Source organism: Seriola lalandi, unplaced genomic scaffold, assembly GCF_002814215.2.
Source record: "Seriola lalandi dorsalis isolate HSWRI2012SDOR001 ecotype SW California unplaced genomic scaffold, Sedor1 jcf7180002054980, whole genome shotgun sequence".
Taxonomy (NCBI): Eukaryota; Metazoa; Chordata; class Actinopteri; order Carangiformes; family Carangidae; genus Seriola; species Seriola lalandi.
The window spans coordinates 78,199-92,444 of record NW_019525530.1 but is presented as its reverse complement, the minus strand read 5'-3'; the positions used below and the strand labels follow the sequence as shown (position 1 = coordinate 92,444).

The window sequence follows — 14,246 nt, the reverse complement described above, 5'->3', positions numbered from 1 at the left end:
AGCTGCTTAGATACAATCGTGAATCAAACAGCTTGTAATATAAACCTGCTGTAAGTTCTGAGAGGAACATGACCATTCAACATTAAAAACATGGGCTTAGAAAAGGACCAGGCATCAACTTCCTCATTCTTCATTGTCATTCACTTGGTGGTGAATAAGATTCCCTCCTAGCCTGGCAGGATGAATGTCAGTATGACAGCTCGTTATGCTGACCCCAAGTGGCCAAAACGAAGTTACTGCAGCTTTAAATTTTTGTCTTTTAACTTACAGGTGATAGTATGATATGTAACATCCTGTGTGCAGTGTCTTTAATGTTAATGTATGGTCAGGATTTGTTGAAAACAAATGTAAAAATGTAGAAAAAAAGATTTGAACCTCCTGTCACTTAAATGTGTGGACTGACTTCTAACACATTAATTAACAGTAATCCAAGTTTTTAATGTTTTCTGCTGCAATGATGATCACACATGTTAATTTTACTGATAAAAGATAAACTGCATGTAATTGAATCATGAAAAGAAAATTATGATTTTGTCATCAGTTTTACTTTAATCAACAATTCTTAATCATTTAATTTGTGTCGCTCCTTTGTCAAGATATACGTGTGTGTGTGTGTGTGTGTGTGTGTGTGGGTCACATGGCAGGACTGGCAGGACTGCTGCTGCTCCAGGCTGCTGTGTTTACCAACAAAAGGAGGAGGAGGAGGTCATAGCGTAGTATCCGCTCCACCATGGGAGTCTCGCAGCCTGACAGCCTGTAGGAGCCTGCGGCGCTCAGCAGCAGCTCCAGTCTCACTGAGAGGACGGAGCTCTAATCTGGATGGTAGCTGACACTGTGTTAAACGGTAAGACCTGACTGTGTGTGTGTAGTTTGTGTCTCTGTGACAGATTTAACAGCTGGAACGGTACAGTTTAATCTTTCAGCTCTGGCTTGTGTAATTAGGGTTAGTGTGTGTGTGTGTGTGTGTGTGTGTCTATGTGTCTCTGACTGTTAAACTGTTGTGAACGACATTAAGCAGACCTTACTGTGAAGCAGGGCTTTTAACAACAGTGTAATGAATGTGTGTGCAGGTGTATGTCTTTGCATTTGTATTATATTTTCTGTCTCGTTGTGCATGTGAGAGCGTGTGTGTGTGTGTGCGTGTGTGTGTGTGTGTGTGTGCGTGTGTGTGCATCTGTGAGCGGCGTGTGTCACTGGACTGTGCAATAAGCACAAAGTGACGCATCCACAAACCAGAGGCAGAGACACAGTGACCCATTGTGGAGGCAGAAAAGCACAAGTCATGCTAAAGGGCACAGCTGACTGTAACATGCAGAGCCGAGCTGTGAAATCAAGAGGAGGGAAAACATAAGAATGTGTTGGTGTGTGCGTCCCGTAGCAATTCGACATATAATGCATTAATGTTTGACACACCGCGAGAGCAGCGTGATGTCCACAGAGTCGAGGAAAGAGAGGAGACGTTAAAGGTTCAGAATGGCCTGTTTGTTGTTCGTGATGCACATCGACGTCACAGGAACAGGCAGCGTTAACTGTCCTCACTGTCACTGTTCTGTTATCAGGGCTGTTGTTTTAACATTTGACTGAAGCATGTAGATCACACTGACGGCGGAGGCCCCCGGTGTTGCGTCCCTGTCGAGCACGGTTCAGATCAGACACAGAACATGGAGTCAGCTGTGATTTAAACGTTAGGTAGGAAGAAGCGATCACTGCTGCTGAGCTGTGTTGTGAAGTTATGAAACACTGTCTGGCTTGGGGGGGTGGTTTCTCTGTGAGAGTTTCCTCCCACACATGAACGGCGTGCAGCGTTTGGAGACTGTAAACTGCCCTCAGGTGTGACTGTGAGTGTGAATATGTTTGTGTTAGTCTTGTGATAGACCGGCGACCTTCTTCTGGTGCTGCTGACATGAGGAGTAATGTAGACCTGGCTGCAAACAGATTGTGTGAGCGTGCAGCATGTGGCTACTACAGCCTGTCATACAGAGGACGTCCTGGATCAGTCACAGCGTCTGTCTCCCCAGAAGGAAACAGGCAGACAGGTCTAAATCACTAGTTGGGAGTGGACATCCCTCTGATGGTCATTATGTGCCTGCTGTACTGTAAGTATATATTTGAATCCATTATACTTCTACTTCTTATTCTTCTTATTCCTCTACCCAGACGAATTATATATCAAAACATGCTGCTTGATCAAGAATGGTAGCGTTTCCTTAGCAATTTGAGTAACCATGGCGATGTAAATGGTGAAAAAATTTCCCATAAAAAATAGATAGGGAGTGGTGAGAATGACCAAACCCATCTCTCCTTGGAGCCACACTGCTTTGTCCTATTTTAACGTAGAAACATGGTTGAAACTTTCAACGGGTCACAAGACTTGAGACTGTATTTGGGTTAAATCTGTTTTGATCGCTATTATGGTTGCCACAAGCTGTTCACCAGTTTTCCAGTCATGGAAAAAGTAAAAGGTCCTCTGACTTTCAAATGGTAGGCTAGTTTATGGTATTTTCAACATGCTGCTATTGGTTTTGTTTGGCAATGCTGTGAACGCACCCTGAAGTCACATCACATGCTGCAGGTTGGATGAGCCGATTCAACTTTGAATCATGCATTTAGCTAAAGTTCAGTCTAGATTTGCCAGTAGGGGAAAATTGTAGCTTAGCTGCCAAGCAACCGCTATGTGACAAAATTCTGGTGATTAATTCGTCATAATTTAATTTTTAATTAAGCTTGTAAGAGATGATTTCATTGATAAGTTTAACCAAGTATAGACTGCACTTCAGATCAGACTTCCACAGATAGGAACATATCGGTGTGTGGTGTTATTCCTGTCTGTCATATGAGCTAGATCATCACTGAACATGTCTTGGAGAAGTCCTGGAAAATGATCTCTAGAAAAGAGCGGGAACCCTGAACCTGTGCATAGAACATATAAAATGGCAGAAGAAGAAGTCAGATGCAGCCGACATCTCTGTTCCTGTGCTGACTTTTTGTTTTTCTCCTGTTCGACTGTGATGAAAATCCAGTACAGTGATCTACAGTGCATGTGTGGAAGGTGTCAACAACCACACAGGTCGTCTTTTTGAAATAGTGCCTCGACTGTCAAGGTTACCATGGATATCCATCCACCACAACCACCTCCTGACATGGACTTTGTCTCTCTTTATACTAGCAGAGCACACTGAACCCTCGGCTGTAGCAGAGTTCACCCAGCTCTCTCTCTCTGCCGAGGTGCAGCTGTGATCTGACTGTAGCCATGTCTGTACTTTAGTTCTTGTGACTGTGACAAATTCATTTATAATGTGTATAACAGTAACTTGGTTTTGTGTGTGTGTGTGTGTGTGTGTGTGTCTGACTGAGCACTGCTTTGAAGCTTCTGTATGTCTGCTAACATACTGTACTTGTCATACCTGCGAGATGCAATGATGTGTCTTGCCGATGCTTTCTCTGCCAGTTGGTCACATCCATGGTCTCATGTATTCAACCACAGCTGCAGGAACCACCCAGAGTCACTTCATCTCTGCTCGTATCTGCAGTGTTTCCCTAAACTGACAAACTATTAAAAAAATAAAACTTAAAAACAAAAGTAGTTCAGAACAAAGACTGACACCGTGATCCTTCTGGGACTCCGCAGTGGTTGGTGGTGGAAAGTACATTTACTCAGCAACTTTGAAGTATTAGTACTTTGACTCTACTACATTTAATAACCAAATACTTTACCTTTATTTGAAGGCTTCGATGACTTTTTACAAATTAATTGAAGTGTTTTTACATTGTTGTGTTGCTCTGAGGATCAAAGGATGTGAGTACTGCCTCCACCACAGTGTGAATACATAAAGGAATCTTTCATCCGTGTGTGATTGTGCAACAGAAACTGTTTTATTTGCTGAGAGGTTCAACAAGTTGCCCTGGAAACTACGTCAGCACCACTCCTGTTGCTTTCTATTTTGCCATATTTTTTTCAGGTTGTCCGTCCTTCCCATTCTCGTGCACACAATATCTCAGCATAGGGGGCCCGCAAATGGCCGAAGAAAAAAAAAATCGAAATGTTTAACTTTTACTATTTACTTGTACTATTATATTTATTATTTATATTACATAAGCCCACACAACAACAAAACTACATACCGAAGCCTGTTAAATAATGGAGAGGCCCTTATTTTCTGGGTTCCTTAATCTGTCAAAAGAAATGTAACACCTGTGAGATTCATCAAGAGGTGTAAGCATCAGCCCAGATGTTACTGACTATGAGTAAATGAAGATGGCACACAGAATAAATGAGCACTTTTATTTTCGCCTAACAAAAATGACAGCCCAAAGCCTCTACTGTACCATACTACAACATCTGAACATTACATGTCTCAAAATTGATATTGATATAGTGATGCAGAGCAAAACTACAGAGATTTAATAGAGGCATTTGTAGGTGAAATCTCCAAAGTTTCCACCCAAACCCTAAATGAAAAGTTCTAAACACACACATAATAATAAAATTCAAACATATCTGATATATAAAATACATATAGACTCGTTGTGAATACTGCTGTTTCACTGAGTTTAGTAAATCTGTGTCAGTGCTAGATTCACCAACCAAATGGAGACAAAGACATGTAATCACGTAATCACTTGGGTAGGGACACTGTGCAGACCTTCCCCCTCGGCAGACATGAACACAGACGGCTGGATCGACTCAATATGAAAACGAGACACTGGTGGATTGTCAGCACCAGACAAAACTTGCCCATGTGTGCTGTAGAACACATTATGCAGCTGCATTATGCATATTGCATTTGCAGTTAATATTTTTTGTTTGTGCAATAATTTTTAATGTCTTCATTCCTTACTTTAATATCTTATATTGTGCAATGCCTTATTTATGTAGTATTTATAATTTAATTTCTGTCACTTGTTTCTAATACGGTTTTTATTTTGTGGGTTATAAACAAAATCTCGCAGACAAAGCTGTGCAGTTTCTGTGTGATTGGTAGTGAAATTGACTGCGATACAAGGGGCACCAGCTAAAATCTTGCCTAGGGCACCGAATTGGTCAGGGTCGGCACTACAGCAACGCCTTGAAGGAACTTATTCAAATTTGGCACAAATATTCCCTTGGAGTCAAAGATGAACTGATTAGAATTTAGTGGTCAAAGGTCAAGGTCAGTATGACGTCACAAAACGTGGTTTTAGCCATAACTCAAGACTTCACACAGCATTATGACAAAATTTCACACAAATGGTTCATATTTTATATGACTCTGGATAAACAGGGATGTCATCTGAAACTACTCTGTGTGGCGGAGGGATACAACCACAAGGAGGTGATTCTTGTTGTCTTTTGTTTGTTAAAGCTGCACTAATCAATTTATATATTTTCGCAATGCTTCAGTTGAATGTGAAAGAGGTTCTAATGATGAACCCACAGAGAATTACCACCAACTTCACAGCTCCCCTATTTTTAGCATCTCTCAGCTCATTGTGTTGGTTTTGACTGTACAGACAAGGTTAGAAACTAGCTGGTGAATGCTTTAAATGTGTTTCTTAGTTGACGGAAGAAAGTTTTTCAGATCTTGTACAGAAGATCTTTAATGTGTGGTACTTTAACGGAAGCCACTGGGCCTGGTTCATTTAGGAAACATGACATGATGTCACCTTTCAGTTCTGATCCAGTTCATGTTCACACTGTGAAGTTATACATACTGACAGGCAGCTCGTTGATTGGACAGTTTTGGTGATGTCATCCTGCATCATCAGTCTGCTCTTAGATCTGTATGTTTCTGTTTGCTGGTGTCACACAGAGCTTAATGTTGTCAGACTGCAGAGCAACACTTTTTAAAGGAGCTTTCATTTTTGCTATTGCTACATAGCTAACAGCTGTTAGCATTAGCAGCTATTTACTTACCAGTCTAGAAGAAATGTTGTGAGTTCAGCATCAAACTTCATTCAAACTTCCCCAACAGCTGTCTCCAGAGGTGGAGAGAAACAGCAAACTCTGGTCTGATTGTAATGTCTTGTCACTTTTCCGATACTGAGCCGCTGCCGCCTCCAGTCTGTCCTGAAGTTGCTTAGAGGACGTATTATAACCTCCTGTCTTGTAAACACAACAATGGCTGCAGCTGTTGTCAAGACTGGTCAGTAAACAGCTGTGAATGCTAATGCTAGCTATGTAGCAATAGCAAAACTTATAAATAGCTCTACATTTTTACACCTGCTAATTTTCATGTGTGTTACCATGGTGAACAAATGATTTTCACACCATTTATCCATGTTATGCATCACCATGCTAAATAATGGCTATTTTACAGCGGCTACCAGAGGATTTAAGGCACCACCCAGTGCATGTGTCCGCTGTCTAGTGCTGCTGCTGGTTCTGGTGAAGCTGGTTCATTTGAACATTTGAAGGATTTTTATGAACAAATCAATTCAGATTCCAACGGAAAATCAATGAATTTGCAACAACAAATTGAGCTGTAGCATCTGATCATTCTGCAAAGGAATGATGTCACAGAAAGAATCAGATCATGAACCAACAGCTTAAGTTCTTCAAACTCACAGCATATAGACATAAAACTTATACTCACATTGTTTTTTCTGTCTGTGACTCTATAGTGGTCCACAGTAATTCATTAGTATGTGAAATGGCAGTGGCTGATGGAGGAGGAGAAATGAATGTGAACTAGTTCATTTTAATCTTTGTGCACTGAACTTTGAGGTAGCATTGAATAGTCCCACTGAGCCACATCACATTACCATACTGGATCTCTGCTGCTGACAGTGGAGGAATTCAAAGTCTGCACTTAAGTGAAGGTAGTTTTTCACTGAGTGTTTTATGTTAGTTTGACCCTCTACTGAAATACTGAAGGCCTGAAACATTGTATCGTTTTACTCCACTACATTTATCTGACAGATAGTTACTGGTCATTGATTAAGATTTTGGTTAATAAAATACAGCTCACTGATTAAAGGCAAAAGCCTGTCTGGCCATGGACTCATGTCTATAATTAGATGACCTCTCTGAGAGCCTGGACAGCCCTTCATGACCATCAGCCTGGATTCTTATCTTTGGTTATTATTTATAATGTTAAATGTTGTTAAAAATGTCAAATCAGACACACAGACAGATCTTTGTTGTTAGTATCACTATGGGATTGTTGTGGTTACGAGTATCTCTGCATGTGTTCAAATGTCACTGTGGATTATTGAGACATGATTGTCATGGGTAAAAATATCATCACCCAGCCTATAATATCCAACCTGCAGATACAAACAGCATCGTTTCAGATAAACATGCCGAGTCATGGGTATAAATATCCTGTTGTTGATAGAAACATCACCGACATGAGTAGAAGGGTCATGACACTTTTCTCAGTGAGGCGCAACCTCTCGACTCTGTTGAATTGAACTACGAATGTGATCAGCTAAAGTCTTGAAGAAATTTTGAACATGCCTGCTGCTTGTTTCATATCGATCAGCTGTCAGATGCTGCTGGGTATTTGTGCAAACAGATGTGAGGGAGCACTGGATCGTAGCCAGATGTGATGGCGGCATTCATGTAGGAGCATCTGAAGCACTGCTGGTGATGCTACTGTATGTGTTTGTGTGTGTTGGTAGAAACTAGTTAAACTGTGTACCACAGAGCCTCCAGTTAGCTACTATGACCTGTTTGGCAACGAGTCTCCACATGGACGTCTTAATTGGATTATACACAGCTCAAAAAACTTAAAGGAACACTTAACCTCCTAGGACCTGGCGTCCACATATGTGGACCTCACATTTTGGGTTCTCTAGACCACAATACTAACTTTTTCTCAACAAGGGCCTGGTGACCACATGAGGATATTATACTGCCACTCAGTAATCGAAATTTAAAACTAATGTCCTCATATGTGGACATCATTTTTCTCATGTCCCAATCAGCCTATATAGCAAAGAATAGAGCTCGGGTCTTAGGAGGTTAAATCACACATCGGATCTTGATGAAAAAATTATTCAAGTTGAAAATCTTTAACAGATCTCTAACAGTCAATGGAAACCAAAATTATCAAACCATTGAGGGCTGGATTCACAATCACACCGAAAATCAAAGTAAATATTGAAATCACAGGCTGATCCAATTTGTGTGAATTTCATCCAGTTTAGTCAGAAACATGCACACCAGTATCCTGCTGGAGGTCATGTTGTAGGGCTCTGGCAGTGCTCCTCCTGTCCATCAACCCAGCAGCAGGACCGGTACCTGCTCCTTTGTGTGAGGAGGACACAAAGGAGCAGGTACCGGTCCTGCTGCTGGGTTGATGCCCTTCTACGGCCCTGTCCAGATCTCCTCGTGTAACGGCCGGTCTCCTGGTATCTCCTCCATTATCTTGAGACTGTGCTGGGAGACGCAGCAAACCTTCTTGACACCGCAGGTATGGATGTGCCATCCTGGAGGAGCTGGAATACCTGTGCAACCTGATTGGGCTGCAGGTACCGCCTCATGCTACCAGAAGTGACAAGGACACTAGCAAAACACAAACCTAGAGAGTCAGTCATGAAGGATCAGGAGAGAGCAACTGTCTGTGGACACCACATGTAGAACCATTCCCTTTTTGGGGGTTGTCTTGCTTTTGCCTCCATTGCACCTGTTGTCACTTTCATTTGCACCAAAGCAGCTGAAACTGATTCACAATCACTTGTTCTTCCTAAATTGACACATTGATATCCCTGAAGTTTAACTGACTTGGTGTTATACTGTGATGATTTAGTGTTCTCTTCATTTTTTTAAACAGTGTATATATGGGCCGTATGCAGCAACAGACATGTAAACATGTCCATGCAGACACACAATGTGGTGTGAGTGTTTCTACTGTTCATGTTTTGGACTGTTTCCAGACCTCAAGCATCATGTTATATCTTAAACCCACCAGGTGGAGGACTGTGTAAGATCATAGCATCTCATGTTCACCGATGAAGATTACATTTAGATTGATCTATATAAAAAAGGATACATGCTTTATTATTTCATTTTCTTAACTCTAGTGTGGTTAGTCCTCTTGTTTTATTCCTGTCTCATTTAACAATGTCTTGCTGTGACTGATGAATCTCTCTCTCTCTCCTGCTCCAAAGAAAATCCTGAATGGTCCAGAACAGGAAAAGGAAGTGTTGACCTCTGACCTTCCTCCAGCTTCAACCTCCACCATGGGATCGTCCACACTGGGAAAGGCAGCGTCTCTAGATGCTCTCTTAGATGAATGCATTCAAGCATTTGGTGAGTACCATGAATGCACAGCCTTCATCAGTGTCAGTGAACATGGTCTCATCTAAAACCTGATAGAAAACACAGGTTTATTACAGCTCTGGTTTTATTTTCATTGTTCACTTTGGTTCTGTTCTTTGGTTCTACTGGTTCTTTATATATATATATACATACATATGTTCAGTATATATGTATATGTGTATATTGAATAAGCAGCTCCATCACTTAAAGTGGGTCAAACACAAGAAGCAGAACCAAACAGATTTTAAATGGACCTCCAGTGTAGTCAGACTTCCTCAGAAGAGGAAATGAAGGTTAGCAAATGTTGTATATCATATAATATCAGACCTATAATTTATGATAAGTAAGTCATGAAATAACATGATCAGGAACACAGAGCCTGTCACAGTTGAACACTGCAGACATTTTGTGACTTACGTCTCTCCACAGACGACCGTGGGGAGCTGCAGGGAAACCTGCTTCCTCGCAGCGTCCTGCTGATGCACCGCTGGTACGTCACATCCTCAGAACTGGCGGGAAAACTACTGATGATATATCCCAGAATACTGCAGGAACAACACAGTGCTAGAACAATGTAGTGAAATTCTGCAGCTGGATGAAGACTTGATGTGACGCCTTAAAGGAAATGCAGACTAAATCTTTAATGTAAATGGAGTTCAATCAGACCTTCACTGTCTGACCCTCAGCCTCTCCTCCTGTATGTTCATGTGCACTGAGCTGTATTGATCCTGTCCTGATGAATGTCCTCGGAGCTGCTCAGTAAATGGTTGTTGCCTGCCAGCTTTACAAAGAGAGAATTTAGAATTTAATTCCAGTGTGAACAGGAAGCTGGAGAGAAGGTCATTACAGTGATCTGTCCTAGTCTGTTTGACAGATAGACATAAACTGATCCTCCGACACTGTTGTTAAGGTTGGCATCAAAAATGACACATTTTTAATTTAATTTGTAGTTTATGGGAGAACTAACAAAGTTAAACTTTATAATATTGCCTCTTTATTTCAGCACATCACTTCTGATTTGCATCTATTCAAAGATACAGCTACTGCTGTATGAGTAAGAGACATGAGACACTGAAACCTCACCAACACTTTGAATTGACAGTGAAACATTTCCATAGAGTGTAGAACCAAGGAGACAGTGGCAAACATACAAATTAATAAATAATGTAATGACAAGAATCTATTAAAACAGAAACAAACAGAAATTCAAAGGTCAGAGATTAGGACTCTAAAATGGCCAAGAGGAACCAACAAATTCATTAAATGCCTTGTAGTGAGCTCAGGTGCAAAGAAGCCAAAAGATGATCTTCCAAGTTCAGTATGAACTGGAGGGACATGGAGCATCAGCCGGTCATTAGTCCTGGTCTAATTTGGCCCAGTGGATGAAACTAGCCTGGATATAAGATATGAGGCTGTTTTTCAGTAAGGGCTTTACACATACACATCACGCCTCAGAGAGAGAGAGGGGACCATCCTTTTTATACACAATGCAATGATGAGTATTATAAACACCAGCAGTAATGAACCTGACAGCATGTGGTAGACAGAGTCAGAGTTGCACTTGAACCCTGTATAAGATGTCACCATCATCTAAAACTCAGAAAAGTTGCCTGTTTTTCTGCAGTGCAACGGCAAGCAGGATTTATTCCTTAAGAAAAAGTCTTTTGCTTTAATTTTCTCACCAGGTTTGGTACATGATTCTTAAAGGATAACTTCCCATCAATCCAGATATATATATATATATATATATATATATATATATATATATATGTACAGCATGACTTTCTCAATAATGGCGCCACTTTAAGTATTGATGATGAGATTATTTGAAATCAATACTTCTGGCTCTGGAGAAAAGCATAAATTGAGATTTGTCTGCATAAGGAATAAAGGCAAAGTGTGAGAGAAAACATCCTCCTTCATTAACTTTGCCAAAGCTTCACTGACAAATACAAAGTGCTCTGGTTTCTTTCCTCAGTATAAGGACTTTAGGTTAAACTGCTTCATTTGAAGTACAGATGGTCAACAGCTTCAGACATGACCCCACACACCTGTCTGAACTGGGGCGGCGGTGTCCAAAGGTTTTGGACAAATGGTTGGACGTACTATGAAAAGTTCTGTCTGAGATAACTTCCTCTGTGCTTAAGGATCAGTCTGGAGAACTGATGTCAGAACCATATCAGAGACAGACCAACGCTCAGGCTGCTCATAAGTTTAAGTCGGCTACAGCGTCAGCTGAGATGATGGTGAGTGCTGTGGAGAGGACAGCCTCCTGTTGGTCACACACAGCAGAATTTAAAACGAATTAATTCTTGCCTTAACGTATTGATTGACAGTCATATATGTCAGATGTTGTAAACAGACCTTAACTTAACTCCACATACCGCGACTGCAAAGGTGACAACTGCCAAAGAACCAGACTGAAGATTTGTTATTTAATGAGGTAAGATCCTTCAGATACACTCATTCATCCCAACACATTAAGACTCTTCACAGTGGCTAACTTAACCTCATTTAACCTGTTTAGCCTGTTACTAACACTGTGTTTAAGGACAACACTGACCTACAGGGAGGAGACACACCACAATACAGGGACAATACACGGCTCACTATGTCTCTCTTCAGAGTCAGGACGTTTGCTGCAGAAGTGTACATGTGAGTGTGTGTGTTCAGGTACTGGATAGTGACGTTCCCTGCAGAGTTTAACCTGGACCTGGGTCTGATCCAGATCACACAGGAGTTCAGAGACGTGGCTGCTCAGCTAGGCTGTGAGGAGCATTTCAAGCTCATAGACATCTCCACAATGTAAGACATCAAACATCGAAAGTTTAACATTAGTCCTGATCCTGCTGCTTCAGCTTTTAGTCTATTAGCTACAAACAGTTTAGAATTTATATAATGTGTCACCATCCGTCTCTGGCTGCATTGTGCTGACTGTTTATTCATTGTTCTTCCTGTAGTCCGTCATATGACTGGATGAGGAAGCTGACCCAGAGGAAGAAGCAGGCTAAAAAAGGCAAGGCCTCACTGTTGTTTGACCACCTGGAGCCCATGGAGCTGGCAGAACACCTCACCTTCCTGGAGTTCAAGTTTATCCGCAGGATATCGGTATATATATTAACATACATAACATAACTCTTGTACAGTTGTCCAATCAGGGGTCGGTCATTCCTCCTCTTGGCCCATCCACCAGTTTGGTCAGACTGAAATATTTGGTTTAATGGATTTTGACGACATTTTCATGACAATCAGTCTCATACATTCATGAGTTTCAGAGGATGAATCTGGTGAAACTCTAGTGAACCTTTTCACCTTTCCTCTAGAGCAGTGGCAGTAGAAAACATGAGGAGCTTCTTTGCTCGTTGTATTTGGCTGAACACCAAGAAAAAGTTTTAAAAAAACAAGAACAGGACAGAGGATGAAACATAAATGGTCTGATCTGGTGCTCAAAACGGGTATGCATAGATCCTGAAAGACCTACACAGACCATCACAGAGAAACGCAACACAAGAAATTGACATCTTCCCACAGGATGAGTCATTTCCATTTTGCAAATTGCATTTTCCCCAAGCACCATTGTCAAAATATCAACTTTTATAAAAGCTAACAGAGCCATGACATCTAAAAAGCTCCCAATTAAATATCCTTTTATATACCATTACCATCAGAAACATTACTAAGGAAAGTGTAAAGGTCAGTATGAATCCTGTACTATCTTGCTGTTATTAGCAGGCTTCAGGGACCATATAAGTCCCTCCACATTAGAGTGAAACATGACCTCTGACCTTTCCTTTTGCCCCCAGTTCACTGATTACCAGAGCTATGTGATCCATGGCTACTTGGTGGACAACCCGACTCTGGAGCGCTCCATCGCCTTGTTCAATGGAGTCTCTCAGTGGGTCCAGCTCATGGTGCTCAGCAAGCTCACCCCTCAGACCCGGGCAGAGGTCATCACCAAATACATCCATGTGGCTCAGGTAAGACGGGGAGGGGCATTTCCACCTTCAATGTCCTCAGAACTTGTGGTAAAGAGCAAATGAATTGTATTCATATAGTTCTGTTCTAAACAGACTTTTTCAAGTCTTTCAGTACTTTCTCATTCATCTATTCACACTGATGCCTATCAGAAGCAACTCAGGGTTCAGTGTCTTGCTCAAGAACTCTTGGAAATGTAGACCAGAGGAAGTCCTACAGATCCATCTTGAACCCCCTAATAAGCCAAACACAGTCTGTCTAAAATGTACCTTGCACATGACTGTTCATCCAGACAAATGCAAAAATAAAATCTTGAAGACTCCTCAGGACATAACCCACTCATGGGGCTTTCAAACAGAGGGTGACAAAGGCACCACGGCTCTCTGAAACACATTATTTCCAATGGCTTGCATAGCGCCACAAAGGTTAGATGCTGCACAAATGCTGCACGCCTGATGGCAAGCACAGCAGTCAAAGTTCAGCTAGGTTCAACTGGTGAAGAACACCTGCATGGCCGATAGAAATGTGTTATCCAGCCAGACACTGGAACTTGTCGCCGTGGAAACGGAGCTCCTTCACAAGCCTAAATTCCCCAGGCTGCTCTCTGTACCTGAGGATGCACCCACAGCCTCATCTTCCTGCTCGAAGTTTGGAAAACTGTCTGAAAGCCATGAAGGGCTTAAACTCATGAGAAGAAAATGTATAATTCATTCAGATTTATATCAGATCATAAACCTGCAAGACGGCAAAATGATGGTGAGTGAGGTAACCTTTTCTCTACCTAGAAACAAGAAAAAAAGACAAATCTGATTGGATAAATCTGTTTTGATGGTTTTAGCCTCACTCTGAAGCTACTATAGCCCATTAGTAAAAGTAGCTCACCTCATTTATTTATTTATTTTTGGAAAAATGGTGACTACACAAATGCACTGCATTTATAAAAAATCATTTTTACTCAATTTTACTTTGATTTCAAACTTCCTCCTCTCTTCTCTGAAGATGGAATTGTAAATTGTATCAAATAGAT

General features: G+C 41.3%; 1 protein-coding gene across 3 annotated transcripts in view; it reads left to right on the top strand.

The window, feature by feature from the left end:
* Positions 1 to 14,246, top strand: part of rasgrp3 (RAS guanyl releasing protein 3 (calcium and DAG-regulated)) — a 39,907-nt gene that overhangs the window by 6,785 nt on the left and 18,876 nt on the right. Inside the window, exons 2-8 of one of the 3 annotated variants that reach the window (XM_087171228.1) lie at positions 645 to 844; positions 9,094 to 9,235; positions 9,674 to 9,779; positions 11,628 to 11,687; positions 11,918 to 12,049; positions 12,205 to 12,352; positions 13,048 to 13,221. In XM_087171228.1, the coding sequence (XP_087027354.1) occupies positions 9,166 to 9,235; positions 9,674 to 9,779; positions 11,628 to 11,687; positions 11,918 to 12,049; positions 12,205 to 12,352; positions 13,048 to 13,221 (690 nt within the window). In that variant the 5' untranslated portion in view covers positions 645 to 844; positions 9,094 to 9,165. Of the gene's footprint in view, positions 1 to 644; positions 845 to 1,486; positions 2,097 to 9,093; positions 9,236 to 9,673; positions 9,780 to 11,627; positions 11,688 to 11,917; positions 12,050 to 12,204; positions 12,353 to 13,047; positions 13,222 to 14,246 lie in introns of those variants that run through there. The other 2 variants (XM_087171229.1, XM_087171230.1) reach the window with 2 other exon arrangements.